Source organism: Ochotona princeps, chromosome 11 (assembly GCF_030435755.1).
Source record: "Ochotona princeps isolate mOchPri1 chromosome 11, mOchPri1.hap1, whole genome shotgun sequence".
NCBI lineage: Eukaryota > Metazoa > Chordata > Mammalia > Lagomorpha > Ochotonidae > Ochotona > Ochotona princeps.
The window spans coordinates 4,700,025-4,727,839 of record NC_080842.1 but is presented as its reverse complement, the minus strand read 5'-3'; the positions used below and the strand labels follow the sequence as shown (position 1 = coordinate 4,727,839).

Below are 27,815 nucleotides of genomic sequence, written 5' to 3'. Positions count from 1 at the left end.
GTCAGCATCTGCATTGTTTCATGCCAAAATTTCCTACTGTTTTAAGAGATGAAGTGGCTGGAACTGGGGAGCGGGGGCCGACATGGTAGCAAATCCCCTTGCTGAGGATTGAGAGAAATTGTGCTTGGAGAAGCCTTTGTGAAAAGGCACCGGGCAACAGGAGGCGAGCCGTCTTCACCATCAGAGCGCTGGCTTATTTCTGAAGGAAAGGCGCAGTAGTGCTGGAAACACTGGTATTTATTAAGGTCCTAAAATTGTACAAGTCACACAACTATTTATCATAACTTATTCTGTTTGTTTCTTTTTGGTAATGGCTAATGTAACGGTTGATCCAGAAGCTTCCAAGGGAGAGGGAGAGTTGTTCAGAGCTTGCGGCCACTGGCAGAGGGGAGAGGCCGGCCGCTCACACCGGTTTTGGATTCCCCAGAACAGGCTGCGTGAATAAAAGGGCTTCCGACAACACCAGGCTGTGTGGTGCCTTCTCATTTGTCTGTGTGCCGGGGTCTTTGGCGTTTGTGGCGATTTCCCCACTTGAGTACTTTTTCAAGAGAATGAGACAATCTGTCAGCGCTGACTGGATTACAGAAGCTATTTCATGAGGGAGAGCAGATGAGGCGGATAGGCCTTTGCCGAGTCCCTCAGATAAACCTGACTAGCAAACACACTCCACTAATTTTTTTTTTTTTTTTTAACAAAAACATCATTCTGTGATCTCCAGTTAATGAAAGCTAATTGCACACAAACCCAATTCTACAACTTGGGTGGAACAGGTATGCTCACAGGACAGATGGTTCCCCCTGGCTTCACTGAACACCAGCACCCTCATGTTCCTGCAATCCTTCCAACGGTGATGAGCTAACAACCTCCCACCAAGGTGTGCCCTTCAGGGCTGGCTCACACACCAACTCCAAGATGCAAGGGGCAGCGGAGGGCGGGCCGAGACCCACTGTGTGGGCTTCCTGCTAGGAGACCCAGAATGGGCAGAGGCCAGTGTGCCAGTCACTGCTAAAGGATACAGTCAGACCAATGAGAGGAGCCCACCAGGGAGCTCCTGGGGGTAGAACACCCCGGGCCAGAGTGTCTAAGAAGGGCTGGGGAAACTGCACAAAGCCCCAAGGAGGGCCATCCTTACTCTCCTGCATGTTAGAAGTCTGAACGCTGCCCATCAGCTGTGAGAGAGGAAGAGGCACAAGGCAGGTCAAGATCCTGCACATCTCAATGCCTTTGTTTGAAAAGCAGAGGAGAGGCTGCTAGCCCTTGGAAATTCTTGCTCAGCTTCTTCAGATGGCAACTTTCACAGGGCAGAAGGGGTAAGCTGACTTGGCCAAAGGAGAGCAGAGGCGGGGCAGAGACACAGGTGGGAGAGGGACTGAAACACAGGCCGAGGCCTGTGGCTCCCAGCTCACGCTGCTCACACTTCTGACCCTGCGGCCACAGAGCAAGGGGACCCGCAGGGGACCCAAGCACTGTACAGACATGAGAACGAGTTTATTAGGGAAGGGTACTGTGTTCAAGCTGCCGACGAGGGCCGTTCCCAGTTACAGTACTAGACACCTGGTAGTTCCAGAGGCTTGGATTCCAATTAACCCCGAAACCCAATGTACACCGTGAGGGAACAGCTTCTAGATGGGCATGGAGGTCATGGCCACTGCTTTCAGCTGTCTTCAGAAACAGGTCCTCGGCCCAAGCCCAAAACCAGGTTGGATGGAGGCAATGTCCACACAAGACACGGCTTCAAGTCAGCGAGCTGCCTGGGCAGGCCGTTCACATCTCAGCAAACAGGTGAGGTGAGAGGGCCCGGCAGGCATGGGGCGGCCCAGCACCAGGTCCACAGGGAGCTTACCAGATCTTGGGGCTCGCGGCTGCTGGCTTCTGGCACACACAGGAGGAGTGGTCACCGGAGGGGGAGGAGGTTAAGGCCATCCCCGCAGGCCCACCCAGCCAGCTCTGCAGAGTCTGGCGGCAAGGAGGACTGCTCAGGGTTCCCACGGGGGGCTCCGCCTCCCATCCACTTCGGTCTCCACGTGATACAGGACGTCAGCCAAGGTGTGCTCCACCACAGCGCCCCAGCCCATGTCGCTCATCTGCAGGAGGAAGCGGAGCGTGTTAGCCAAGCGAGCCCGGCTGGCCACAGGGAAGCTGGGGCGCAGCGGCAGCAGGGGCGGGCCGGTGCTACTCACGGGGCGGTACGCCAGATCTTTCGGAGGATACTTGAAGCACGGCCCAAAGTTAATGGAAACCTGGCACAGAATTGATCCAATTAGACATGAAAAACCACAGAAGGACAGGAAAAAGGTTATTTGAAGTTCAGGCCTTGCTCGCAGTGACGTTCAAGGTCTCACTGAAACACCAAGGTCCCAAGAGAAAGAGGCATACAGTGCTACTGCTGCAAGTGGCCAACAGCCTTGCGCCCAGTCTGGATTAGTTCAGACAGACAGGCCCGTGCTCATCTGTACCTAGAGACCAAGATTTTGTCCCTGGTTGCCTACTCACAGAAATTCTCAGAATAATATTTAGAAAAAAACAATCAATGGAAACAAGTTCCATGAACGTCACCCACATCCCCTGTGGGGAGCGGGGTGTTGAAGCCGCTCTGGGATTGATAGGGGCCGGCACAAGATGGTGGTTAGCCCAGGACCAGGAGGCGGGGTTGGCCTCGCCAGCAGGTAAACAGCAAGTCACAGGGATAGACTAATGCCCTTGCTGTGATTACTGGCCTATCACATAGCACCAAGTGGACCCACAGGGAGAAGTGATTGGTGGAGAATGATATAAAAACACCAGGTAAAAGCTAGGCGGCGACGAAGATGGAGAAAGACGGGACGAGGGAGAAGATGGACGGGCGGGAAGAAGGGTGGCGGAGAGAGCAAGCTAGAAAAGAGGGATACAGACAGAAGCAGTAAAAGCAGGACAGAGAGATGGGGACAAGAATGGAGAAATGCAGCCGAGAGTACAGGAAGAAATATGGGAAGAAGGGTGGTGGAGAGAGGGCTGGAGAAGCGGCAAGGGAAAGCTTAGAACAATGGGGACAGGAGCAGCGGAGATAAGGATTTAACCGCAGCCACTTCTGGCAGTGAGGGGTCCGGTTGCGGTTCCAGTTTTCCCGGACCCTAAAGAACATGTCTTTTTAGTGTCGCTGCTGGGCGGCGACAATCCCCTACCAATTAATGCACACCGCGTGAAGTCTTCACAAAGCTCATGGGAACAGTGCCTCAGGAAGCAACTGTACCTGGAACTCCAAATTTACCAAAACTAATTTTTAAAAGGATGTCTTCATTCGAGAATCAGAGTTGCAGAGAGCAGGAAGAGCGGCAGACACAGCCACGCCCAGAGCTTCATCTGTTCACATCTCTCATGTGAGTGCCAGGGGTACCTTTCCATTGCTTTCCCAGGCTGTCAGCAGGGAACTGGATGGGAAGATGGGAAGTGGAGCAACCAGGATACAAAATTGGCACTCATATGGGATGCTGGTCTTGCAGGTGATGGCTGTACCCACTATGCTGGCTCCAACTTCCACTTCCAAGGAACTTTCCAAAGTAACCGTGTCCCGACTTTATACACTTCGTACAGGGGTGGCTGGCATTCCCCACCAAATCCAAGGGGTGGAGGGGGTGTATGGTGCACACTAACCGAACCAATTGTATTCATTGTAAACAGTTGCTACAATCCCCATGGGGTTCTGGCCCTAACAGAAATGCATTCCCTATGGCATCCTAAGGCTCCTCCAGTCCCGACTTGGCAAGCGACTTGGCAGCCCAGACACCTACCTCCCAAGTTCTTGACTCACAGATGAATTTGGGATACGTACCGTGCAGCTCTTGTACAGCGAGATGGCTGGAAAGTAAACCCCCTCAAAAATGTCTTTGTAAGCCACACCTTGATTGGCACCATTTTTATAAAATATAATCTGAAACAAAAACCATGGTTCCACGTCAGATATGTCAACACAAAAGAACAAGCAAAAGCAAAAACCACACACTTGGAAAGAACTTTCCAAGTGCCTCCATGAGACTGACAACACTGCATTCAAGGAATAACCCAATAGATGCTGTATATCAATGATATCTTTAATTTTGTTTTAAAGGAAGAGGGAGGTCTTCCTTTCCCAGCATCATTTCTTTTAAATATTTATATTATTTTTATTCAGAAGGCAGAGAAACAGAAAGAGGATGGTTCATGAGCCGGCTCATTCCCTCAATGCCTGCAGAGGCCAGCGGTGCTAGGCCAGTCACAGCCGGGTGCCAGGCACCGACTCTGGCACGAGCTGCTCCCTAAGTCCCGTATGGCAGGCATGTGGCCTGGAGCAGGCCCTTTGCTGCAAGGCATGCAGGTGGCCCAGGTCGTGACACACCGCTGGGCCACATACCACCTCAGGCTCTCACATTCCACTCCCCACACGGGGCCAGGCTGAAGCCAGCAGACAGGACCTCGATCCCAGTACCGCACAGGAGTGAGTGAGGAACTCAATCGTGACCCGGCAACCCTCTTGTGGCCTTTGCCCCACTCCAGGGCCCGACTGCTGCTTCCTCCCTGCAAGTTCTCTCAGGGTAGCCAGGCCTCTCTCATAAACATCTTGCCTGCTCCCGGCCACTCCACACCCCTGCAGAGTATTCCGGTAACACTCCCTGCCCTTTCCAAGGGAAGCTATCTTCCCCATTTGCATTTCCTGGCTGTATCATCCCTTGACAGTGCTTTCCCCTAAAAACAACTGGAATTCCAGCGTTTTTTTTTTTTTTTTCTGCACGCTTCTGTATGCCTGCCCACGGAGGTTGAAGAGGTTAACGGCCACATGCTGTCAGCTCAGAATTTTCCTCTCCCAGACCCCCGAGGCTCTGGGTCTGGACAGATGGCTGCCACGCAGCTGGGCCAGGTAGGAGAGCAGAGTGCGGAAGGGAACTGGGCACTGCAGCAAGGCCGTTTCCCGTGGTGCTGCCTGCACTGGCCTTCCGAGTGCTGCTGGTGGGACACATCGTGTGCACAAGGCCAGCGCAGGGACGGACAGGGACCCCTGAGTGCGGGAGCAAGACTTACCTCACTGTGGGGGGTCTGCTTCAGGCTCTTCTCGGCTTTATCCACGAAGTCTTTTTCCTCAAAATACAAGTAACTCTTGAACTTTATCAAAGCCTTGAAAATTGAGGGGGAGCGGAGAAAGGCACATTCAAACAGAAGCTACACCACCATGGATGGCTAAGGGAGAGAGGGGAAGCTGGTGCTGGGCAAATAGTGCTGAGCCCTGTCTGCCCAGCGCTCTTCTTTGCGGCTGACTCTGCTGGACTTGGCGCCACAGGCTCCTTCGGAAGGGCCACGCTCATGGTGCACTGCACAGCAAGCCCCCAGAGAGCAGACACGTGTGGTCCTCAGTTGGCCATGCCCTCGGGACAGCGGCTGGGCGATGGACTCATGCCTCTCCGGGTGGCTGCACTGAACAGCAGATCCACCAAGCCCGAGATCCCCTGTTCCACACGGACGCTTTGGGGCCAGGTTCGTGTCCCTCACCAGGTGGTTCCCGCACCATCCCTCTCATACTGGGGGATCCCAGAGTTGGAAAGTTGTCTTGGTGGTAGGTGTATGTTTATTGCCCTTACATCCCACGTCCCCTTTTGTTACAATTAGTCGATTGGCTTGATGTGGAAACCACAGTCTTTCCTGTTGTTGTTGTTTGCTGTTTTTAAAAGACTTAGGTTTTTTGTTTTTAATTGGAAAGGCAGATTAGATTTACAGAAAGACAAAGATCTTTAATCCGCTAGCTCACTCTACAAATGGCTGCAATGGCTGGAGTGTAGCCGATCCGAAGCCAAAAGCTTCTTCTGGGTCTCCCACGTGGGTGCAGGGTCCCAAGGCTTTGGGCCATCCTCCACTGAGTTTCCAAGCCACAAGCAGGGAGCTGGGTGAGAAGTGGAGCAGTTGGGACATAATAGATCTCAGCACTTTCAAAGTGAGGATTTAGCCACTGAGCAGTCACACCAGGAAGCCACAGTCTTGACCAACACAATCAATACACAGGTCGCCTCTTTGGGACACTCGAGAACCGGCTGGTGTTGGATGTCTCCAGGTGCTCAAGCAAACATGGGCCTATGTCCTGCTCCCTCAAGACAAGACCTGTACACTCTGGGTCTCACAACAGCCCTCACATTCAGTTTTACAGACTAAAATGCCACAGAAATGCTAGGCAACCTGGTGACCCTGTTTGTGACGGTATCTCCTGGAGGAAGTATAAACACAGCCATGTACACTGGTCCCACCGTGGGCTTCCAGACTACCCACTGCGGACACTCGAGGCGTCAGTCTGCTTGCTGTCAGGACCGCCAGTCATCAAGGACTGGCTCTAGAGCTGCAAGAATCAAGACACTGCGGTCCCTGCCTAAAGGATAACACACACCTCAGGGGGACCCGGCCCAGAATAAACCTACACTCAGTCATTTGATTTCCACTTACAGGTGCCAAAGAGATCCAATGGAGAGTTTAACAAATGGCACTGGAATAAGTGGATATTCTTATGGAAAAAGGTAAACTTTGGCCTCTACCCCTACACAATTAATTCAAGGTGGGACAAAGATCTAAACGTAAAAGCTACAACCACGATGTCTCCCAAATCAACCATAAAATGAGTAATTATGGCTTGAGGGTGGTGCCCAAAGGTTTTTTTTTTTTTAATTTACAGAAATAAATATACCTATAAAAGAAAATTCGGTGGGGGGCAAGGGGAGCCCTTGCATTATGGCATAGCAGGTAAAGCTATGATCTGCGCGGCCAGCATCCCATATGGGTGCTGTCGGGAGGGCCAGCGCTTCCACTTCCAATCCAGCTCCCTGATGATGTACCTGGGAAAGCAGCAGAGGGCGGCCCAAGTGCTTGGATCCCATACTCAGAAGGGAGACCCACAGGACACTCCTGGCTTGCAATCATTTGGGAGTGAACCAGTGGATGAAAACCGTCCGCCTGTCCTCTTTAAACCCGTTAACCCTGCCTTTGAAATATATATATATTTTAAAGCAAAACTTCAGTTCATCTGAAAACAAAAGTCACAGGCTGGGAGAAAGTGTTTCTGAAATACTGCAGCTAATTACCCCATGATCCATGGATTTCACTTCTATGTACCGACAAAGAAGAAACAAAAACGTGTTTGTTTGTCAATCCCTGTGCCTTTTAAACAGGTTGCAAAAAGACCAATAGAAATGAAGAGAATAAAATGACCTGGCTGAGCATGCTTACCCTGACCCTAACAGCCCATTGTAGGCTGAACAGGACTTAGGTCCCAACTCAGGCAGACACTGGAGTGCCCGTCACACAGCAGCAAGTGCAGGCTCAGTCCGGCTGTGGGGCTCTGGGGGTGGCAAGGGGAGACTGCGTTGTGAGGTGGAGCTGGATGGCTCCTCATGGTGGCTCAGGCTGGAGAGGTCCCTGGATGGACAGGCAGCTCTCTGCTTCCAGGCCCTGTGGTGCACAAACTCTGCCACTGCCTGCTCACACCCTCATCAGACGCCTGCCCCGTGGGATCACTGGGGTGGGACTGTGAGCCTCCCAAACACCAAGCTGAAGTATTTTCTCCCTCACAAGGAGCTTTGCTCTGGGGCTTCGTTCCAGTGACGAGCAGCTGACTCTAGCCCTGAGTCCCTCCACAGGACGGCGGATACAACGCACATCACGGCCCCTTCACACCATGAAATAGAACAGTGCTATATAATACAAAGGAACAAACCAGAGACATTCAACAGCATGGATGACTCCAAAAAGCATTCTGCCTAACAGTTAGAACAGGTACAAAAGATTACGTCATATACATCTGTTTAAAATTCAGGAACAGCAAGAAAGTAAGGTATGATGAGCAGAAAAGTTCAAACACTGCTCGTCTCCGAGGGCTGGGGCAGGAGGCTGACCGGAAAGGGCTTGAGAAACCACCCTGGGGTCGAGGGTGAGACTCTGTCTCAGTAGCGACCTAGGTCAGACAAGGGGATGTGCACTTGGGGCAGGTGACCGGTCAGCAGGAGAATCTAGGTGAGGGGTATTCAGGAACTGACTCTTACATTCCTCGCCTTTGTTGTTGCAGCTGAAACCTTTCATGATCCGAGGTTGGGAGATGAAGTCAACTGTGGGTCAGCACAGGACGCGCACCGGGCCACGGGAAGGCCTCAGAGGGACACTCACCTTATCTTTGTATGTGTCGGGCAATGACTTGGCTGTGTCTGTGTCTTCGGGAAGGTTGATATAAAACCCTAGCACATCCCCCTGGCCGTAGCCCGAGGAGTAGTGCTTGCCGATGGACTGATGGAACTTGGTTCCCTTTTTGCTTCGCCAAGAATAGCTGAATTTATCATAACCTAAGGGAGCCTGAAGGTTGCCTGTCCCAAAAAAAGATACACAGGAAGTTGAAGGATCACAGGGCAACTCTGATTTGCCAAAGGAAAAACATTCTACCCCTTCTTAGGTATTTTTTAATGAATTCTGTAAAACTGCTTACAAACTATTTCTTGCAAGGAAAGACTGTAAACATACTCTAGGAGCTGCCAAGAGCCAGGCACCAGGGACCTTATTTGGCGCTACACCTGATCCCCACCCCAGGTGTGAAGCCCTGGCCAGCCAGTCCGTCGGCTGTTAGCCGCTGCGATGCCCACCTCACTAAGGGGCCAGCTTCTTACCTAGTGGCTGAGACCAACCAAGCCTGGAAGCAGTGTCGGGTGGCATCTCATCCACGGTGATTTCGAAGTACCAGGCGCCCTTCCGCACCCCGTGAGAGGCACGCACCATGGAGTAGCCCTTCTCTCCGACCACAGTCAGCCGGTCATCGGAGATCTTCAACTGGGGAGCTGCCATGGAGGTCACAACAGAAGAGGCCTGTGACTCAGTGGAGGCACCTGTGACAGCTGCCACCAAAAGCCCAACTCGTTACATGCCAGTAAAACAAAGCACAAAATACTCAGTAACAGTGCTGGGTTCAGGTGTCTGAAACAGTAGCGCAGGAACCGATGTCTTTACATTCCTACTTACTTTATTTGAAAGGCAGAGATACAGATGGAGAGATCTTCCATCTGCGGGTTCACTGCCCAGATGCCATCATCAGCCAAGCATGCAACTGAAGGAGAGGTGAGGACTATCTGTGACCCACCAACTGCTGCCTCCCGAGCCAGCCTTCACGGGAGAACGACAGCAGGGGCAGAGCTGCGACTCACAGGCAGACACGCAGATATTCTAAGCGGAAATTTTTTTTAAGGTTTATTATTTATTTTTATTGCAAAGTCAGATACACAGAGGGGAAGAGAGACAGAGGAAGATCCTCATCCAATGATTCACTCCCCAACTGGCTGCAATGGCAGGAGCTGAGCAGATCCAAAGCCAGGAGCCAGAAACTTTCTCCAGTTCTCCCACATGGGTGCAGGGTCCCAGGGCTTTGGGCCATCCGCAACTGCTTTCTCAGGCACGTGCAGGGAGCCGGATGAGAAGTGAGGCGGCCGGGATTAGAACCAGTGCCCAAATGGGATCCCAGCACATTCAAGGCAACAACTTCGGTTGCCAGGCCACCGCACCGGGCCCTCCAAGTGGCATTTTACCTGAGGCACATCAAAACGGCCTAATTTCAGACTCTAAGCCTCCTTGTATGCTCTTCTGTTTCTGTAAATGTCAACATCACCTGCAACTATAACAGCCAACACAGTACATCACAGATGATCTTCAAAGGAAGCCGACTACCCCACTGTTACTTCTTAACAGTGTTGGATTTGGAACATTATCCAGTGTTAATAGGATATGAAGTGGCTTGCTGCCTCAAAAAACACTTACAAAAGGGAAAAAGTGGCCCGACCTGACGGCTCAAAGGCTAAATCCTCACCTTGCAAGCAGTGGGATCCCTTATGGGCACCAAGTCATGTCCTGGCAGCCCTTTCCACACAGCTCCCTGCTTGTGGCCAGGGAAAGCAGTGCAGGACGGCCCAAAGCCTTGGGACCCTGCACCCATGTGGGACCCCAAAGAAGCTCCTGCGTTCTAGCTTCAGATCAGCTCAGCTTTGGCCACCGAGGCTATCTGGACAGTAAAGTAGCAGATGCAAACTCTGTCTCTAAATCTGACATGCCTTTTCAATAAAAATAAATTCAAAAATAAATCTCCTCTTTTAAAAAAGGAGAGAAGTAACTATGGTGCACATCGTGACAACTGGAGAAGCTCAGAAGCTGTCACAGTAGTGAAATGACCAAAGCAGCGTCACCACTGAGGGGACACAGGAAAACCATGTGCGAGCAGGTATGGTCTGTGTGCAGCACAGAGCATTACCTGCTGGCGCACCTGCCCAGGAGGCGGGACTCGGCTCACAGTGTGCTGCAGGAGCCTGAATACAGAGCCACTCAACAAGACAACTGTCTATGATTTTCAAGAGCATCAAGGTTAGCAAGGTCGGACGCAGACTCAAGAAGCCGTAGGAGCCCCGACAATGAGATGACGCAGCCAAACTCTTTCTCACATCAAGCTTTGTGGAAAGACCTCGAGGCAGACAGTGGCAATGAACGCTCACTGTGCTGGCTCTGTAAGCACAGAGCTTCAAAAACTACCAAGTTCTTTGTGCCTTTACAGTCAGTGTCCACTGAGTGTGGCCTGGACTTGGCGACACACCTCTGACACACAAACAAGTTGAGGTGGGCATTCCAGCTCAGAGAACAGGCCATAACAGGACACTGCCCATCCCAGCTGTTCTCACTCCGTGCACGGTGAGTCAGCAGACATGGAGGACGAGCACGGGGGCCTGGCGTGTGAGTCACCTGGGCAACAGAGCCTGCAGCTCCAGTCACTCCTGGTCATCGAGGGGCCTGACCACAACTCCCCCGAGATCCCAGACAAGCCACTCCCATATTCCTTCTTGGTAAGGCAGAGATCATAAACACTTGTGGTTTACACTGCTAAGCATAAAGTCAACTGGGTATGCAAGGGTTTATAAGGAAAAGATTTTAAGTTCTCCAAGGTGACAGGTCATCATCTTGGCTGTCACACAAATGGTATGGGAAGAAAAGTCTCACTTCCGGACCTGGTACTGTGACCTAGCAACTAAAGTCCTCACCTTGCACGCACTGGGATCCCATATGGGCGCTGGTTCTAATCCTAGCCGCCCCACTTCCCATCCAGCTCTCTGCTTGTGGCTTGGGAAAGCAGTCGAGGACGGCTGAAAGCCTTGGGACCCTGCACCCATGTGGGAGACCTGGAAGAGGCTCCAGGCTCCTGGCTTCGGATCAAGTTGTGGTCTCCTGGGGAGTGAATCATCGGACGGAAGATCTTCCTCTCTGTCTCTCCTCCTGTCTCTATGCCTTTCCAATAAAAATAAAATTTTAAAAACAGTAACAACAAAGCAAAAAGTCTCATTTCCTATCCCTGAGGTCACTTGTGTGGCCAATCCCTACTACCCAAGTATGCTCAGCACGACCTAACAGTCACCACTCCTCTGGGTCACCGCATCTCACACTGCCTGGCTATGGGCAGGTATTTGGCTTAGGGGTTAAACACTGCTGGGGACAGCCACATCCTGCACTAGACTGCCTACTGGTCCAGGTCCAGCTCCCTGTGAAGGGATACCCTGGAACACATGAAATCAGGGCTCCTGTACTTGGGTTCCTGCCACACACAGAGATCTGAATCGAGTCCCAGTACCCTGACTTGGACCCGATCCGCCTCCAGCTGGAGCAGGGACGAGAAATGACTCAGAAAGGATGCCGTCTGCCCTGTCTCTGCCTATAAAAACAAACCAAATTAAAACAACACACTAGCATTGACGCTATTATAAAAATTAAAACACACATGAGCATTATAGTTTTTAGTGGAAATCCAAGAAATAATGGATTTACAAGGAATCTATGGATTTGATTGGGTCTAACTAGATCTGATTCTGAGACTGCTCTTACTGATTTACATGAGAGGCAGAGTGACACGGAGAGATCAAGAGAACTCTGTTTTAATCTCCCAGGGAGGTGGCACGAGGCCCAAGGGTTTGCACCAACCTCTGCTGACTTCTAAGGTGCATCAGCAGGAAGCCAGGTGAGAAGCTGAGTGGCAGGCACTCCAGTATAGGACACTAGCGCCAAAAGCACAAGCTTCCCTCTGCCACCACGCTGGTGCCAAGCAGAATATCTTAAACATGGAAATCTGAATATCGACCAGATATCACATAATTAACAGATTACTAAATTAGGGAAGTGTGATAACAATACAATGGTACGTCTGACAATTTTTTAAGACGGGCTGCAGTGCGGTGTGGCCTAACAGCTAAGGTCCTTGCCTAGAACACGCCAGGATCCCATATCGGCGCAGGTTCTAGTCCCGGCCGCCTCACTTCCCATGCAGCTTCCTGCTTGTGGCCTGGGAAAGCAGCTGAGGACGGCCCAAAGCCTTGGGACCCTGAAGCTGCATGAGAGACCCAGAGGAAGTTCCTGGCTCCTAGCTTCGGATCAGCACAGCACCGGCCATTGTGGTCACTTGGGGATTGAATCATCAGATGGAAGATCTTCCTCTCTGCTGTCTCTCCTCCTCTCTATATCTGACTTTGCAATGATCTGGGAAAGCAACAGAGGAAGGTTCAAGTCCTTGGGTCCCCGTAACTATGTGGGTCCCCGTAACTATGTGGAAGACCCAGAGGAAGCTTCTGGCTTCACACTGGCTCGGCTTTGGTCACTGTGGCCATCTGAATAGTGGACCAGTGGATGGAAGATTCTCTCTGTAAATCTGCCTTTCAAATACAAAAAACAAAAACAAACAAAAACACATGCATGCACACAAACACACAGGCTAGTACCTACAGGAAACAACTCTTGTACATTCTGGTTTAACCTGTTATGGAAGACCAGGATGTATATTCAATTCTGTATCCAACCACGCTGCTGACAGCAGAGCAACACAGGTCCATACACTCACCAATACCTTACTCACCTCGATCATGGAGGGCTAACAAAACTCGCTCATACAAGCAGGCTCTGTAGAGGTCTCCAGGAATAGGCTTTCCTGCCCAGCAGTCAAGTTCGAGCTTTTCAGGGTCAGGGGCGTGGGGGTCAGGCTCAGCTAAAATGTACCGATAACCATCCTTATTAAATGGGTGCTCCAAAGGGTAGCCGTGGGGGGGAAGGCGCTGAGCAGAAAACAAAGGGTCACTGTGGAAAGGAAAAAGAACAATCAGGACACTAAAAAGCCCCGCCACCACTTCTGTGTAGTAGCCAACTCCGCCAGAAGCTGACTCATTGGGCTTCCTGCTTACACATAAGCAAAGGCAAAAAAAATGCTTTCCACGCTACAGAGGCCTTGTGCTGCCCTCTGCAGGTGAAACGGGGAATGACAAGGAACAGCTTCCTTGGGCAAGACGGGTTTTGGTCAGAGTCCCCCAGTCTGTGGGAGACATGGAGTCCTTGGGGCAGGGGCTGCTCGCTCCAGGGCCTTCAGCATGCACTGAGGTCTGCCAGTGCCTCATCTTAGGGTATCGTAGATGGGACAAGGGGCCCGTGGGTGGTCTCTGCTCGTGTCCACAGAAGCAGGAGATACAGCAGAGGACTGGCACTCTCACAGGTGCCAGTCTGCTAGTGGGTCTGCCAGTGGGAGGGGAGGGGAGGAAGCAGAGTGGTGGGGCAGAAAGCTGAGCGCAAGCCCTGGCTTCCTTCCCTCTCCTGGCCTCCAGAAGCTGCTGCTCCAAGGCCTCTTTCTAGAGCTACTTTGCCTGAAGTTTTTCTGCCCCAGAAGTGCTCAAAGCTAGCGGAGGAAGGAAGGAGCATCTTTTAAACCCCAACTCCCTAAGGCTTTTCGCAGGGCCAGACCCCTCCCTACCTGCGGGCCTTCTTGGTGGTCCCGGTGGTGCCTCCGTCCTGCTGTTTGCGCTTAGCCCCTCGTCCTTTTCCGCTGCTGCCTGCTGCGATGCCCCCTTTAAAGAGAGGGTGGCACAGCGTCATCAGTGGGTGACGACAGAGCCCCCCGGGAGGAGCACAGTGCACCTGCATTTGTGTGCCATCGCTGGAGCACCCCCTGCCTGAAAGCAGGTGGGATTCCGCCCCGGATGTGACGGGGGCCCGCTGAGCGTCTCCGGCCAGAGGCTCAGCTACAGCTCTGCGGATTGTCCCGTCCCGGCTGCACCCCTCCTTTCTCAATCACAGCTGCTCGTACAAGGTATGGATGTGACACAAATGCATCTTCGTTCGCTCAGACTGCCAAACACCCACAGCTAAAAAGAACACAGGCAGCTGTGTGGAACTTCCCCCGACCGACCCCGCCAACACCCCCCAACACAGAGAGGCCCCTCACTGCCGGCTGCAGCTGCGTGGGGAAGTCTGCACACACCAGAGCTACAGAGCCCGCGGAAGCACTTGACTCAAGTATGGAACAAGACAAAGGTACATCCAACGGGGGTAAACAGAAAGAGAACTCTAAAGGTGTTTCTCTCCAGTGCTGCTGAAATTCAGGAAGTTTAGAAAGTTTGAAATTTAGAAGGCCGCGGGCAGGGCCGCACTCACTCATCTATACCATTTGGGCTGGTACCGTGCCGAGGCATGACATTTAGTTAAGACTAACTTGGTGTGGGAATTCAGAGAAAGCAATAGCAACAAGAAAGTCAGATTTCATAGAGAAATTTAGCTCCACCTTGTGGCCACAGGGAGCCCTGCCCTGTGTGTTTTTGCAATAAGGTTCATTGCAATTTTGGTCCAGGTCTACTGGTTCCTCTCAAATAGTTCTGTTTTTCCCCCTTCCAGAAAATGTCCCTGAACTGCAGGAAAACACCTTTGTGGAAACCACTGCAGAGAGAAGTACGCCTCGATTAGGGGCAAGCTTGGGGAGTGTCGGCAGTGTTGCTGCAATGAAACGGATCCAAACATGGAGGCGGTCATATTCTGCATATCCAGGGCCAGGTGAGCGCCGAAGCTCCTTGTACGAACACATCACATGTTAGCCCTACTTCTCAGAGGTGGCTGAAGCCACTGCACCATGAGCATCTCTCTAGTTTTGAGTTCGTGCTAAAAACACGGCTACATCTTTGTTATTGCCATTTAATTGTCTCTGAAAGCCACGCTGAGGTGACCGCTGGCCATGTTAGGCAGAATGTGACAACATACAAGCCTTTAATTATTAACAGTAAACCGGAAGTGCTGCTTCAGAGTACGAGCTGCTGCCACCATTTCCACAATGCTTTAAAATGACTCAGTTGTAGCTTCTACCACAACGCAGCAAGAAGCGTTTTCCAAAGCACAAAAATACTTAAGTCTGAGAGGCTGAAAGAAGACAGAGGAGGAATGCACCTCCCAAAATGGCTCCACCTGGAAGAACAGAAGTGGCACCATGTATTGGTCAGGCTTTAACAACCACAGGGGAGGAACACGGCGGCACGAGACGAGCCACAGCCAGCTGCTCCCGCCCGTCCCAGGACCCCCAACAGCTGGAAGCAGCAGACCTCTAAGGTGCTGCCACCCCGACAAGCTAGGGATGCCAGGAGCCGGAGGAACAGAAGGCTCGCCCTTTCAAGTCTCACCACGTCACCAGCCCCCCCCACCCACTGATGAGTTCCCAAACAGAGAAACAGATGCTCACACACAAGGTGAGCAGGTGCAGGTGTCAGGGCAAGAGCGACTGGGAGACGGATGCAGGAAGTCAGTCATGTGAGCGTTGAATGAGGGGAGAAGAGTGGAGAGTGACTGACTTGTTCTAAACTAAACTAGGAGGATACACAGGGGGAGTCTGAATGCACAGTGGGCCTAACCTTAACACTGCACCTTGTTTCATAATAAACCCGCCTCACTCAAGACCAAACAAACTGCTGTAAGAGGGACAGAAAGTTCTCCCACATTTCCATCTGTCAAGTGCCTTGACAGTTCTTCAAAGTTGGCTTACAGACTTTAAAGCTCTGGAGCAAATATCAAGGTTAAGGGTCAACCCTAAGCAAGCCCGACTTTTGGCCCGTTTGTATGCAACAGCTTCCAAGTGTCTGAGCAAGGAGACGTTGCGACTCTCACCGTTCAGGTTCCCACTGGTGGACACGGCGCTGCTTTGCTTCTGGTTGTCATAGGCTGGGCCAATGTTACTAAGATCCTGGCAGGAGACACACGTCGTTAAAAAGGGAGCCTATGGAAGCATGGCCATCTCAGAAACCAAGAGGAATTCTCACAGAATGACAATGGAATCCAAGGACCCTAAGCAGCCAATGCTCACGGGGTCCCGGACCTGCACGCTGCAGAGGCCAAGGACGAGGGCCACAGCCAGTCAAGAATGGCAGGCAACAAACGGGAGCGGACCACTCAACCTGATGAGGATGCCTGAGCTCCCCTCCACAGCAGACCAACTCTCCCTGTCCTCACCCCCTCAAACGGGAGGCCAGCGCTCAATTCACGAGAGACAGAGGTGGGGATCTCCAGGAGGAAGTCTCCAACGTTCCAAGCTTGCCGATTAAACAGTTAAATGCACAGCTGTAAGGCTGGACCATCTGAGTAGCCAAACGTGGTCCCACCAAATGGGAGCTCTTCTTCCTGTTAGGCCGGAAGGAGGACACAGACTCTTCCACAAAGAGTGCTGCTAAGGGCAAAATGTGAGCCTGGAAATGAGCTGGCATTGTCTTATGTGCTACAGATGAGGAAATTAAAGCTACAAACCAAAACAGTGATTTGCACAGGTTCGGGACATTTAGGGCGGGGGGAGGGATGTCTGGCTCCTTGAAACCATTTGGTCTGGCCGTACCAGGCAACTGAAGGAGGGACTCAAAACGCACTAAGTCACTAGCAGATGATAAGTGTGTCTGGCCTGCAAGGGATGCTATAAATTACAATGGCTCCTAACAAACCCTTTCTTCACCTTAGGTTTAGGGCAAGGACCAGAGGTGAAACCCGAAGCTCCAGGCTCCTACACATGGTGACAGCCACTAACTGGGAGTCCCCGTGGGTAAAAGACCACCAGACAACACACATGAACATACCTGATCCAAAAGTCCAAATTTGGGGTAATCTTCTTCAGGGTCCTTACTCCCCGGGTCAGGGTGTTCTTTTACCAGAAACACATCTCTCTCTTTACTCTAAAACGGAAACCTCTTTTCAGATTGAGAGTTCATAGTTACAGGCACAAAACGGATGACTATCACCAACTACAGTGGGGAGTTCCCAGGTAGGGCTGTTTTTCCCCAAGGAGAAAACTTCCACATAACCGCCAGCCAGTCCAAGATGCAGAGACCTTGGAAAGCACCCAGGGCCTTCACAGTCCTCACTACCCCACCCTGTAGAGATGACAGCACTGGGACCACCCTCTTCCTCAGCTGCTCAAATTCTAAGAGTTCTTTTTCATAATCAAAGAAAAACCAGTCTCTAATTTCAGTGCAAAAATCGTATTTCTAAACATGCAGTAGACAGAGGTTTTATTGTCTAAAATCATTGTTGTAAGCGATATTTACTTTCAAAGTCAGATCAAAAGAAAGGAGAGACAGAAAGAGAGACAAGAGATCTTCCATCCACCAATTCATTCCCCAGATGACCCTAACAGTCAGAGCTGGGCCAGGCTGAAGGCAAAAGCCAAGCGCTTCATCCAGATCTCCCATTTGGGTGCAGGGGCCAAGCACTTGGGTCATTTTCCAATGCTTTACAAAGTCCACCAGCAGGAGCTAGCTGTGAAATGGAACAGCCAGGACAGGAAGCAGAGCCCGCATGGAAAGCCGATGCTGCAGCTGGTGGCTTTCCAGCTGAGTCACAATGCCGGACTCAGCGAAAATCATAAAAACATGTAACGCACTGAGTCAGCATGTGAAAACTAGTAAGTTTGGGCCCTGGTTCATGTCCCAGCTGCTCAACTTTCCATCCAGCTCTTTACTTGTGGCCTGGGAAAGCAGTAGAGGATGAGTTAAGGCCTTGGGACCCAGCACCCACATGAGAGACCCAGAAGAAGCTCCTGGCTCTTAATCAGCTCAGCCCCAGGCATTGTGGACACTTGGGGAGTGAGCCAGTGGATGAAGATCCTTCTCTGTCTCTCCTTCCCTCTGTAAATCTGTCTTGCCAACAAAAATTAAAAAACAAAAACTAGTAAGTTAGCAATAAATTAAATCCAACACTCATAAATTTAATATTACGCTATTCTCATTTTCCTAGATATCACATTATTATTTCCAAGTGAGATGAAATAGTATTTAACTGTTGCAAACAACACTGGTTTTCTAAATGTCAGGTCTAATTAACTGCAGTCTACTTACCATGGTCTTAACAATGTTATTAGGCCAAGTCATTTTCCCAGGTCTCTGTCTGGTTGTCATGCACTCCCAGTATTTATCAATAAATGGAATAATATCCTAATTTTGAAAATAGGATACATGAAATCAGTTATAAGTGTTTTCAAAGTTACACTCAAAGAAAACAGCAATATTTCCAAAGACCTTGTAATGCTAAAAAGAAAAACCATGTTTAGTCTTTGAATTGCTGAATGAATACTTAATGGCATGCAAATAACGGCTACAGTATGGGACTTTCAAACAAGTCTACACAAACAAACAAACAAACAAAGAAGTCAACAGGCTTATGACTGAGTTGGCGTGGAAACTGGCTGTCAACTGGAAGCCAACTCCCAACTTCTCTCCCGAGCTTATCTCCACCGGCTTGAGAGCCCTCCGCCGGGGCCTCTGCAGGCAGCCTGCCCTGTGACTGAGGCGGACCTTCCCTCTGCAGGCAGCCTGCCCTGTGACTGAGGCGGACCTTCCCTCTGCAGGCAGCCTGCCCTGTGACTGAGGCGGACCTTCCCTCAGCAATGCGCTCTGCACACTTACTTTCCTGTTCTTCACACCTGCATGAAAGCCAGGGTTGGGGTCAGGCTGAGCAGGGCCGTCTGCAGCATCCACCAGCAAGAGTTGGGACTTGGGGGCTGGTTGGGTTGGGCAAGGCGGCATCATTCGATGGTAAAGGGCCAAGCTGGGGGACAGGCTATGACAGGTTAGGTCAGAGCAACCACTGGCACATGCAAGCTTGTGGCTAGGAGCAGGGCAGGTGGAGGAGCTGGGCTGAGATTCCATGGACAGCCTGAGAACTAGAACGGGGGTAGCGAACTGGGATGGACATGGCCGCAGCATCCCTCAGCATGGGTGTGAAGCAAGTCTGGGGTGTGTCAGACTGGGCTAGGCTCCCGCACTCGCTGAGAGTCAGAGCAGGTGTAGGATGAGCTGGGCTAGGTCTCAGCACCCACTGAGCCACGCAAAAGCTGGGTCTGGGGCTGAGCCAGGTGGGACTGGGCTGTAGCACCCAACAGTATGAGCCAGAACAGGTATGGGCTGGTCAGGCAAGGCTGTTATACCTGCCAGGAAGTGGCAGTGAGTGGCAAGTAAGGCTAGGCCAAGAATCCACCAGTGTGTGAGATCTGGCACTGGGAGGTAACCTGATAGAGCTTGGGGAATTCCTGTCAGGACAGTCCCTGCAGGTGAGCACAAGAACCAACTGAGAGCAAGTTATAGTACCTGCCGGCGTATGTGTGGCTGAGGTCTGGTGCAGGCCAGGCTGGACAAGTTCATAACACCCACTGGCAGATCTGAGAACCAGGATGGGTGCAGGCCAGGCCAGGTTGGGCCACAACAGCAGCCAGTTCACACTGGCTGGGCTGAGCAGCAAACAGGGGTAGGTCTGGCAGAGTGAGGCAGCCATGCCAGAGCCGCAGCACTCGTAAGACTCTGAGTCAGGGGGACATGCATGGCAGGGGGATGTGGGGGCTCCTAAAGGGCCATTGCTCCCACTGGTGAGTACGGGAAGTGGGACCTGGGGCAGACCAGGCTGGGCATGAATATAATACCCATTGGCCTGCAGGTGAGCCGAGTTGTGGGGAAGAGTCAGGCTGGGCTAAGCGACCATACCCACTGGTGCATGCCGAGTGTGTGTGGACAGGTACCCAGCATCCATTGGTTGCATATGGAATGGGGCTGGGGACAGAAGTGACGGCACGACTACAACCGTCACTATGTGTGCTTACTGATGTGGGTGAGGGACTGATCTGGACCCCGCACTGGCTGGCACACACAGTACTCAGGACTGGGACCACCTCGACTGGACCACAGACTCAAAACTCCAACCATGGGGGGGAAAAAAAAAATCACAGGACTTGCACTTCAACTTGACCTTTTCTTACTGCATGACAGAATGGGAAGGTACACAGTCTGCAACGCAGTCTCAAAGTTTCGAGCAAAACCGACGTGAGGGCCTGGCACAAAAGCCTAGCGGCTAGTCCTTGCCTCACACATGCCAGGATCCCACACGGGCACTGGTTCCTGTCCCAGCTGCTCCACCTCACATCTAGCTCCCTGACTGTGGCCTGAGAAAGCAGTCAAGGAAGGCCCAAAGTTTTGGGACCCTGCACTCAGATGGGAGACCCAGAAGAGGCTCCTGGCTCCTGGTTTCAGACTAGTCCAGTTCTGGCTGTTGTGGTCACTTGGGGAGTGAACCACTGGACAGAAGACAACTTGCTTTCCCAAGAAAAATACATATATGGGAAATTAAATGATATATACCAAAATGTTAGCTACTGACGAGACTAGGTGACAAACAATGGACATTTACTACAGAAACTAAGTTTTCCCATTAGGTGTAATAATTTTCAGAGCAGGGCCCGGCGCTGCAGCCTAGCGGCTAAAGTCCTCGCTTTGAACACGCTGGGATCCCATATGGGTGCTGGTTCTAATCCCAGCAGCTCCACTTCCCATCCTGCTCCCTGCTTGTGGCCTGGGAAAGCAGTCGAGGATGGCCCAATGCTTTGGCATCCTGCACCCGTGTGGGAGACCTGGAAGAAGTTCCTGGTTCCTGGCTTCAGATCGGCACAGCACTGGCCGTTGTGCTCACTTGAGGAGTGAATCAACAGATGGAAGATCCTCTCTGTCTCTCCTCTCTGTATATCTGACTTCATAATAAAAAATAAACCTTAAAAAAAAATTTTTTTCAGAGCAGTAATTTTGGGGTAAGAAAATAAGAAAACTGTGCATTTAATCACAACACTCCTTTAGTTACAGCACTTTTTAAAAATTTTTATTTTTATTAAAAGGCAGATTTCGAGCCTGGCGGCGTGGCCTAGCGGCTAAAGTCCTCGCCTTGAATGCCCTGGGATCCCATATGGGCGCCGGTTCTAATCCCGGCAGCTCCACTTCCCATCCAGCTCCCTGCTTGTGGCCTGAGAAAGCAGCAGAGGACGGCCCAATGCATTGGGACCCTGAACCCGCGTGGGAGACCCGGAGGAGGTTCCAGGTTCCCAGCTTCGGATCGGCGCGCACCGGCCGTTGTGGCTCACTTTGGAAGTGAATCATCGAACGGAAGATCTTCCTCTCTGTCTCTCTGTATATCTGACTGTAATAAAGTGGATAAATCTTTAAAGAATAAATAAATAAATAAATAAATAAATAAATAAAAGGCAGATTTCTTTTTATTTATTATTTTAGGTTACGACACTTTTAATACAGGAAACAACGCGAGCCTTCTGCTGATATCCTGGCTTATAAGATTAGGTACAAAATTCTGTGTGCAAGATAACGATCTTGACAAGCCAATCCAGACGCTACCCGGCTTCTGACAGACTGGAGAGGCTTTTTCAAATTCTACAGCAAATTTACAATCAATCTGCAACAGTGTGTGTGGCAGGCTGGAAACCAGAACTGACAAGGAACGCTGGCCGAGAAAGGGACAGGACTTTCAGAGGCAGGTGGATTGGCAGGAACGCTTCCTAGATCCTACTGTGCAGGCCGTCAGGCTGCAACTCACTCTGCATGTTTATCGCAAGTCCCAAGACTCATGAACTGGCCGGTAATCTACTTTTCACCTTGACTGTACTCACTTTGCTTTTCAGTTTAACAAATAAACCTTCATTCTTGATAAAAATCAACTGGCCTCCTTTCTGGCTTGCAAAGACCGGATCTATAGATCACAAAACAGGTTGAGCAGGTTCATCTCCGATCTGATTACTGTGGGGTACTCCGTTATTTTTTTTAAGATTTACTTACTTGAAAGGCAGAGTGACAGAGACTGTGAGAAAGACCTTTTGCACCTGCTTTTTCTCTCTGAGAAGGCTTTAACAGCCAGGGGCTGGGGTCAGTCGAGCTCAAGAACCAGGAATGCCGTCTGGGTCTCCCACATGGGTAGCAGCAGTTCAAGTGCGTGGGTCATCGCTGCTGTGTTTCCAGGCACAGTAGCAGGGAGCAGGGTTAGAAAGGGACTCCAACCAGCACTTGGATAGGAGGTGTTGGTGTTGTAACCAACAGTGTAACTCACCGTGCCACAAAGCTGGCTTCTCTATTTTGTAAAGCCAGCCAAAACTATTGAGCCATCCAGCCCACTGACAGTGAAGGTGACCACAGGACGGGAAATGAGCAAACCTTGTCAGGTAAGACATTCACTACCCTATGGTGCTACCGTCCTAAACACTGGGGGGAAGTACTTGTTCACTGGGATTCTCGGGCACAACAGCAAATCAACCGTTCCATCTCTACCTTATCCTTGGAGAACATAGTTTTCGGGTGCTCATCCTGTGTTCGGGACTGCCAGGTGAGGTTGGCCAAAGCGCTAAGGCACATTTCCTTCAAGTCTACCAAAAACAAAACAGAAGAGAAAGTTTCTGTCACCAAAGGGGCATTCAGAGCAATGGTCCACAGAATAACTGCAGTGTACTCATTGTCTGATCTAAACGGGCAGGAGTGATCATTGAGAACCAAAACCCAGCTTCAGTTCTTGGCAGCTTCTAGGCAACCCGTCTCCTGATTCTGTAAGCCCACTATCCTTTTTACCCAGTAATCTTTTCTTAAGTTTTGTTAATTTTATTTAAATATATATATTTTTTCAGGCCTGGCGCGGTAGCCTAGCACCGAAAGTCCTTGCCCTGCATGCGCTGGGGCACTGGTTTGTGTCCCAGCTGCTCCACTTCCCTTCCAGCTCCCTGTTTATGCCCTGGAAAAGCAGTCGAGAATGGCCCAAATCTGACATTCCAATAAAATAAATTTTTTAAAAGGTTAACCTTATATATATATATATATTGCGCCCCCCACCTGGCCTTGAAGCCCCCTCCCATCCACACACACTCTGAGAAAGCGAGAGGGAGGTCTCTGCCCTGGGTGGCAGGGAGCCAAGGATCCGTGCCAGCACCTCCTACCTCCCAGGGCACATGTGCCAAAGCAGAGCAGTTGAGACTTGAACTAAGCACTCCAGCATGACATGGCAACACCCCAACACAGGCAACTTGAGCTGCTGCACACAATGCCCACCCCGGCAATCATTCTTGAATGCCAAGTTGTTCTTACTTGCTTGTTTCCGGAGGAAATAGGTATTCCCACTGTGATGGCAAACATTGCAATGAAAACTGTAGTTGGTCATGAAGGGCAGACAGGATCTGTGGAAAAGTAGAACTGTACAAATCAGTCAGCTTCTTTTTAAAATTTAATTTTTAATTTTCTAACCTTATTCGAAGGTAGAGTTACAGCAAGAGGAGGAGGAGAGGGAGGCAGAAGGGTAAAATCAGAGGCAGAGAGGGACAGAAGGGAAGGGCGGGCAGACAGAGGCAAAGTGACATATTCCACCCATTGATCCACTCCCGAAACGGCCAGGTCAGAGCCAAAAGCCAGGCGCCTTTGCCAGGTTTCCCAAATGGCTGCTGGAGACCAAGCACTTGGGCCATCTTCCACTGCTTTCTTAGACCCATTAACAGTGACCTGGATCAGACGTAGAGCGGCTGGAACTTGAACAAGCAGCCATATGGGATGCTGGCACTGCAAGCAGAGGCTCAACTTGGCTATTGTACAACACTGGCCTCAATGAACTGACTGAGTGAGACATAAAACAATAGGAAGCTGCTCCTCTGTGAAACTTAAATACATACCCTTAATCTCAAAATGTCATTAAACTAAGAGAGGGACTGTATTTTTACAAACATCTGGAATTTTTGTCACCAAAAATCAGTAAGATGTAGCTATCCGGAGGTCAACTTGAGCATTAGGAAGGTTCTTCCAGGCACCTTGTCCCAGTGAGTGTGTCATCCTTACCGAGCATCTGAAGAAGCCTGCCAGGCCAGCTGCAGAGACTGGGCAGCCGGAGACACAGCTCTCCAAGGTGCCAATAATGTTGAAACGCACAGAGATGTAGGAAAGCCAAGAGGGGTGAGCCATCACCCAAGATGACACCACCGAGAGGCAAAAACAGCACGTGCCCATTTCTAGGTGACCATGAGTCCATGGGATAGCAAAGGACGTAAGGAGGAACATGCTCTATAGGAATTCAGGGGTGTTCCTCCAGGACACAGCTCATGAATTGGATACGGAAACGTGAAGGGGTTTTGTAGACAACTGTGCTATGCGTAGAGGGGTTCCACTCCTCAAAGGAAGGCACACAGGGATCTCACCAAAGCTACCCAAACTTGGAGCTGTGCTGAATGGACTCTACCCTGAACCTCCTCCTGTTCTCTCGGCAGGAAATTTCCCAGCCTGTCCACCCCAGCAGTCTTCTCTTCTTTTAACGGTTTGTTTATTTATTTTCATTTTTTTGGGGGGGGGATTTTTTTTTATTTTTATTACAAAGGTAGATATACTGAGAGGAGAGATAGAGAGGAAGTGGAGCCGCCGGGATTAGAACCGGCGCCCATATGGGATCCCGGGGCGTTCAAGGCGAGGACCTTAGCCACTAGGCCACGCCGCCGAGCCCTGTTTATTTATTTTTAAAGATTTATTTATTTTTGGGCCCGGCGCCGTGGCCTAGCGGCTAAAGTCCTCGCCTTGAAGATTCACTCCCCAAGTGGCCGCAACAGCTGGACTTGCACCAACCTGAAGCCAAGAGCCTGGAGCCTCCTCCAGGTCTCCCACACAGGTACAGGGTCCCACTTGGGCCCTCTCGGGGACAGGCAAGTACATTCTTACCTTTAGGCTTCCGGGATGATCAGTCTAGATTAGCTAATGAAGCTGTCTCTGCACATTCAAAAGGTTTTTTCTCAGCACTGAGGTTCTTTTTGAAACTCTCCATCAAGGGTTACCAGACAGGTGCTAACTGGAACTATTAGCATTTCTAAAACGCTCCAATTAACCAGGAAGTGCACATAACAAAGGCAAGCAGTTACGGCAGCCCGAGGGGCGGGCTTCCCTGAGGCTCTCTGAAATTGTGGGGGGTGGGGAAGCAGCAGTAGACAGCCCCAGTGCACCCTGCCTCCAAGCAAGAAGCAAAAGCTCCTGGCTTTCAGTGAAGAGCCCAACCATAGTGGCCAGCGAGGGAGTGAAGCAGGTGGAAGCTCCTGTGGTGCTCTTTGCAACTTCACCTTTCAAAAAAAAAAAAAAGTGTTTCCTTACTACCCATTCCAGTATAACAGGGTCATATTCTAAGATGATCTTTGCTGTTAATTCCACGTAGACACAGCTATTCCCACGGGGAGCTAGCGTTTGCACCTGCCAGCTCTTGGACAATTTGCTCAAACAAGCAAAAAGGTCTTCAGTCTTACCAGGAGACAGGTTTGGGAGCCTCATTTCTGTCCAGGGCCATCTGGATATTGCTGACAAAAGGATCAACTTCAGAATTCATCGGCTGGGTCCGGCGCAATGGCTCAGACGCTAAATCCTTTCCTTGCACACATTGGTTCGTGTTCTAATCCCGGGAGCTCCACTTCCCATCCAGCTCCCTGCTTGTGGCCTGGGAGAGCAGCAGAGGACAGCCCAAAGCCTTGGGAGCCTGCACCTGCATGTTGGAAGCTCCTAACTCCTGACTTCAGACCAGCCCAGCTGCAGCCATTATAGCCATTTAGGAAGTGGACCAGCAGATGGAAGACCTCTTTGTAAAACCTGCCTTTCCAATAAAAACAAATCTTAAAAAAAAAAAAAAAAAAAAAAAAAAAAACCAGTCTGCCATGGTCGTACTGAATTTCAAATGCTGCCTGTGGTTGTTGCTTTAAGACTATGCACTTCCTTCTGCTGGCATATTTCCGACGGCTGAGCACCTGGAGGTCTATTTTATGCCAGGATCTTACAAGATCGCCCAAACAAAATAAGGAGCACTCACGAAGTGTCGATGCCGAAGGTGTCAGCCGTGAACCACTTGCTGCAGATCCCACACTGGAGCTCCACCTCTCCCAGCTGCCGGCAGTTCTCCTCGTCCACGGAGCCCGCCTGGGTATCCATCACCTCGGAGGGATCCCCGGCAGCCTCCTGTGTCGGCGGGGGCCATCAGAGAAGCCGAGTCAGTGCCCTGCCTGGCACAGCTGTGCCAGGCATGGGGGGGAGGCGGGAATACTCACTAGTGTGTCTTTGCCATTCGCGGATTCTGACTCTAACCCCCCGCTCACGTCCAAGTTGGCCTCCCTGATGAGGAAAACACAAGACCATGAATTTGCAAGATAAATCACCCTCCAAACGCCCCCCAATGCTGCTGAACTAAAATTTTTTTTAAGCTAAGGCTGTTTGCACACTGCATGCTCAGGGTACCAAAGCAAGACCTATGCAACCAGAAAGCACCCCCACGGGGACGCTCAAGAGGCTCTCCCAAGCGTAGTCTCCCTTGGCCCGGAAGGAGCGCGCCACAAACATGCAACCAGCTCCCCAGGGCTCAGGGGGGCGGGGTGGGTGAGTGGGTGGGACACAGCTTCCCAGCAGCTCCCTTCCTCCGCCTGCATGCAACCCGCTGCCCAGGGCTCTCAGGGCAGGGAGTTAGGGGGTTGGGAGGGTAAGGGGGTGGGGGGACAGCCTCCCGGCGGCTTCCCTCCTCCACCTGCATGCAACCTGCTGCCCAGGGCTCCCAGAGGGGGACAGCCTCCCCGCGACTCCCTTCCGCCACCCGCATGCAACCCGCTGCCCAGAGTTCTCAGAAGGCGGTAGGAGGACAGACTCCCCGCGGCTCCCTTCCTCCGCCTGCATGCAACCCGCTACCCAGGGCTCTCAGGGGGTGGTAGGAGGACAGCCTCCCCGCGGCTCCCTTCCTCCGCCTGCATGCAACCCGCTACCCAGGGCTCTCAGGGGGTGGTAGGAGGACAGCCTCCCCGCGGCTCCCTTCCTCCGCCTGCATGCAACCCGCTACCCAGGGCTCTCAGGGGGTGGTAGGAGGACAGCCTCCCCGGGGCTCCCTTCCTCCGAACTCGCTGCCCAGGGCTCTCAGGGGGTGGTAGGAGGACAGACTCCCCGCGGTTTCCTTCCTCCACCTTCCCCACCCGGAGACTCCGGGTGCTGCTGCCACTCCGTGACAGACTCTCAGGGGCCGGGGCGTGCACACCGCCCGGCGCCGGGAACGGTGCAGCATGGAGGAGGCACGACCGCGGGAGGACGGCCGTTGGCCGCCGCCGTTCTCGGGTCCGAGGGCGCCCGAGGCGGGGTCGGGCCTGCCTTCCCGCCCTGCGCGGCCGCGCGGGCCGCCTCACCCGCTCTCAGCCTCCCCGGCGCTCGGCTCCACGGCAGGAGCGGCGGACGGCCCCTCTGCAGCCGGGGCGGCCGCCCCCGGCGCCCCCACCGCCCCCGGCTTCGTCTCCCCGTCCTCTGCCGCCGGGGCATTCGCAGGCGCCGCGGGGCCCGGGCCGGAACCCGCTCCGGGGCTGGGCCCGCTTCCCGCCGCCGCCATGCCTGCCGCCTACCCGCGCACTTCCCGCGAGAGCACCCGCTCGCTCTCGCGCGAGTTGCTGCCTGGCCGCCCGACTCTTCAATGGGTATCGAGCCTTGGTGGGGCCCAGCGCTCGTGGAGGAATCGGCGCTCCGGGCGCGCCCCGCTTTAAGGCCGGGAGGAGGGCGGGGCCTCGCGGCACCGGGGGTACCTGGTGCAGGTGGAGGCAGGTAGGGTACCTAGGTGCAGGTGGAGGACGCAGGTGAGGTGCCTGGGTGCAAATGGGGTACCTGGTGCAGGTGGAGGACGCAGGTGAGGTGCCTGGGTGCAAGTGGGGTACCTGGTGC

General features: G+C 52.0%; 1 protein-coding gene across 2 annotated transcripts; it reads right to left on the bottom strand.

The window, feature by feature from the left end:
* Positions 1-219: 219 nt before the first annotated feature.
* Positions 220-27,509, bottom strand: ASH2L (ASH2 like, histone lysine methyltransferase complex subunit). Of its 2 annotated transcripts, none has more exons than XM_058669781.1 (16): positions 27,293-27,509; positions 26,180-26,243; positions 25,945-26,090; positions 23,214-23,302; positions 22,410-22,504; positions 18,159-18,254; positions 16,902-16,997; positions 15,949-16,024; positions 13,778-13,871; positions 12,896-13,113; positions 8,637-8,804; positions 8,146-8,339; positions 5,032-5,124; positions 3,809-3,907; positions 2,181-2,240; positions 220-2,084 (listed from the first exon to the last, which is right to left on the bottom strand). In XM_058669781.1, the coding sequence occupies exons 1-16, from the start codon at positions 27,487-27,489 to the stop codon at positions 1,977-1,979; spliced, it is 1,893 nt and encodes a 630-aa protein (XP_058525764.1). In that variant the 5' UTR covers positions 27,490-27,509; the 3' UTR covers positions 220-1,976. The 2 variants fall into 2 exon arrangements, with proteins under 2 accessions (XP_058525764.1, XP_058525765.1); XM_058669782.1 differs by lacking the exon at positions 27,293-27,509 and adding an exon at positions 27,077-27,235.
* Positions 27,510-27,815: the final 306 nt, after the last annotated feature.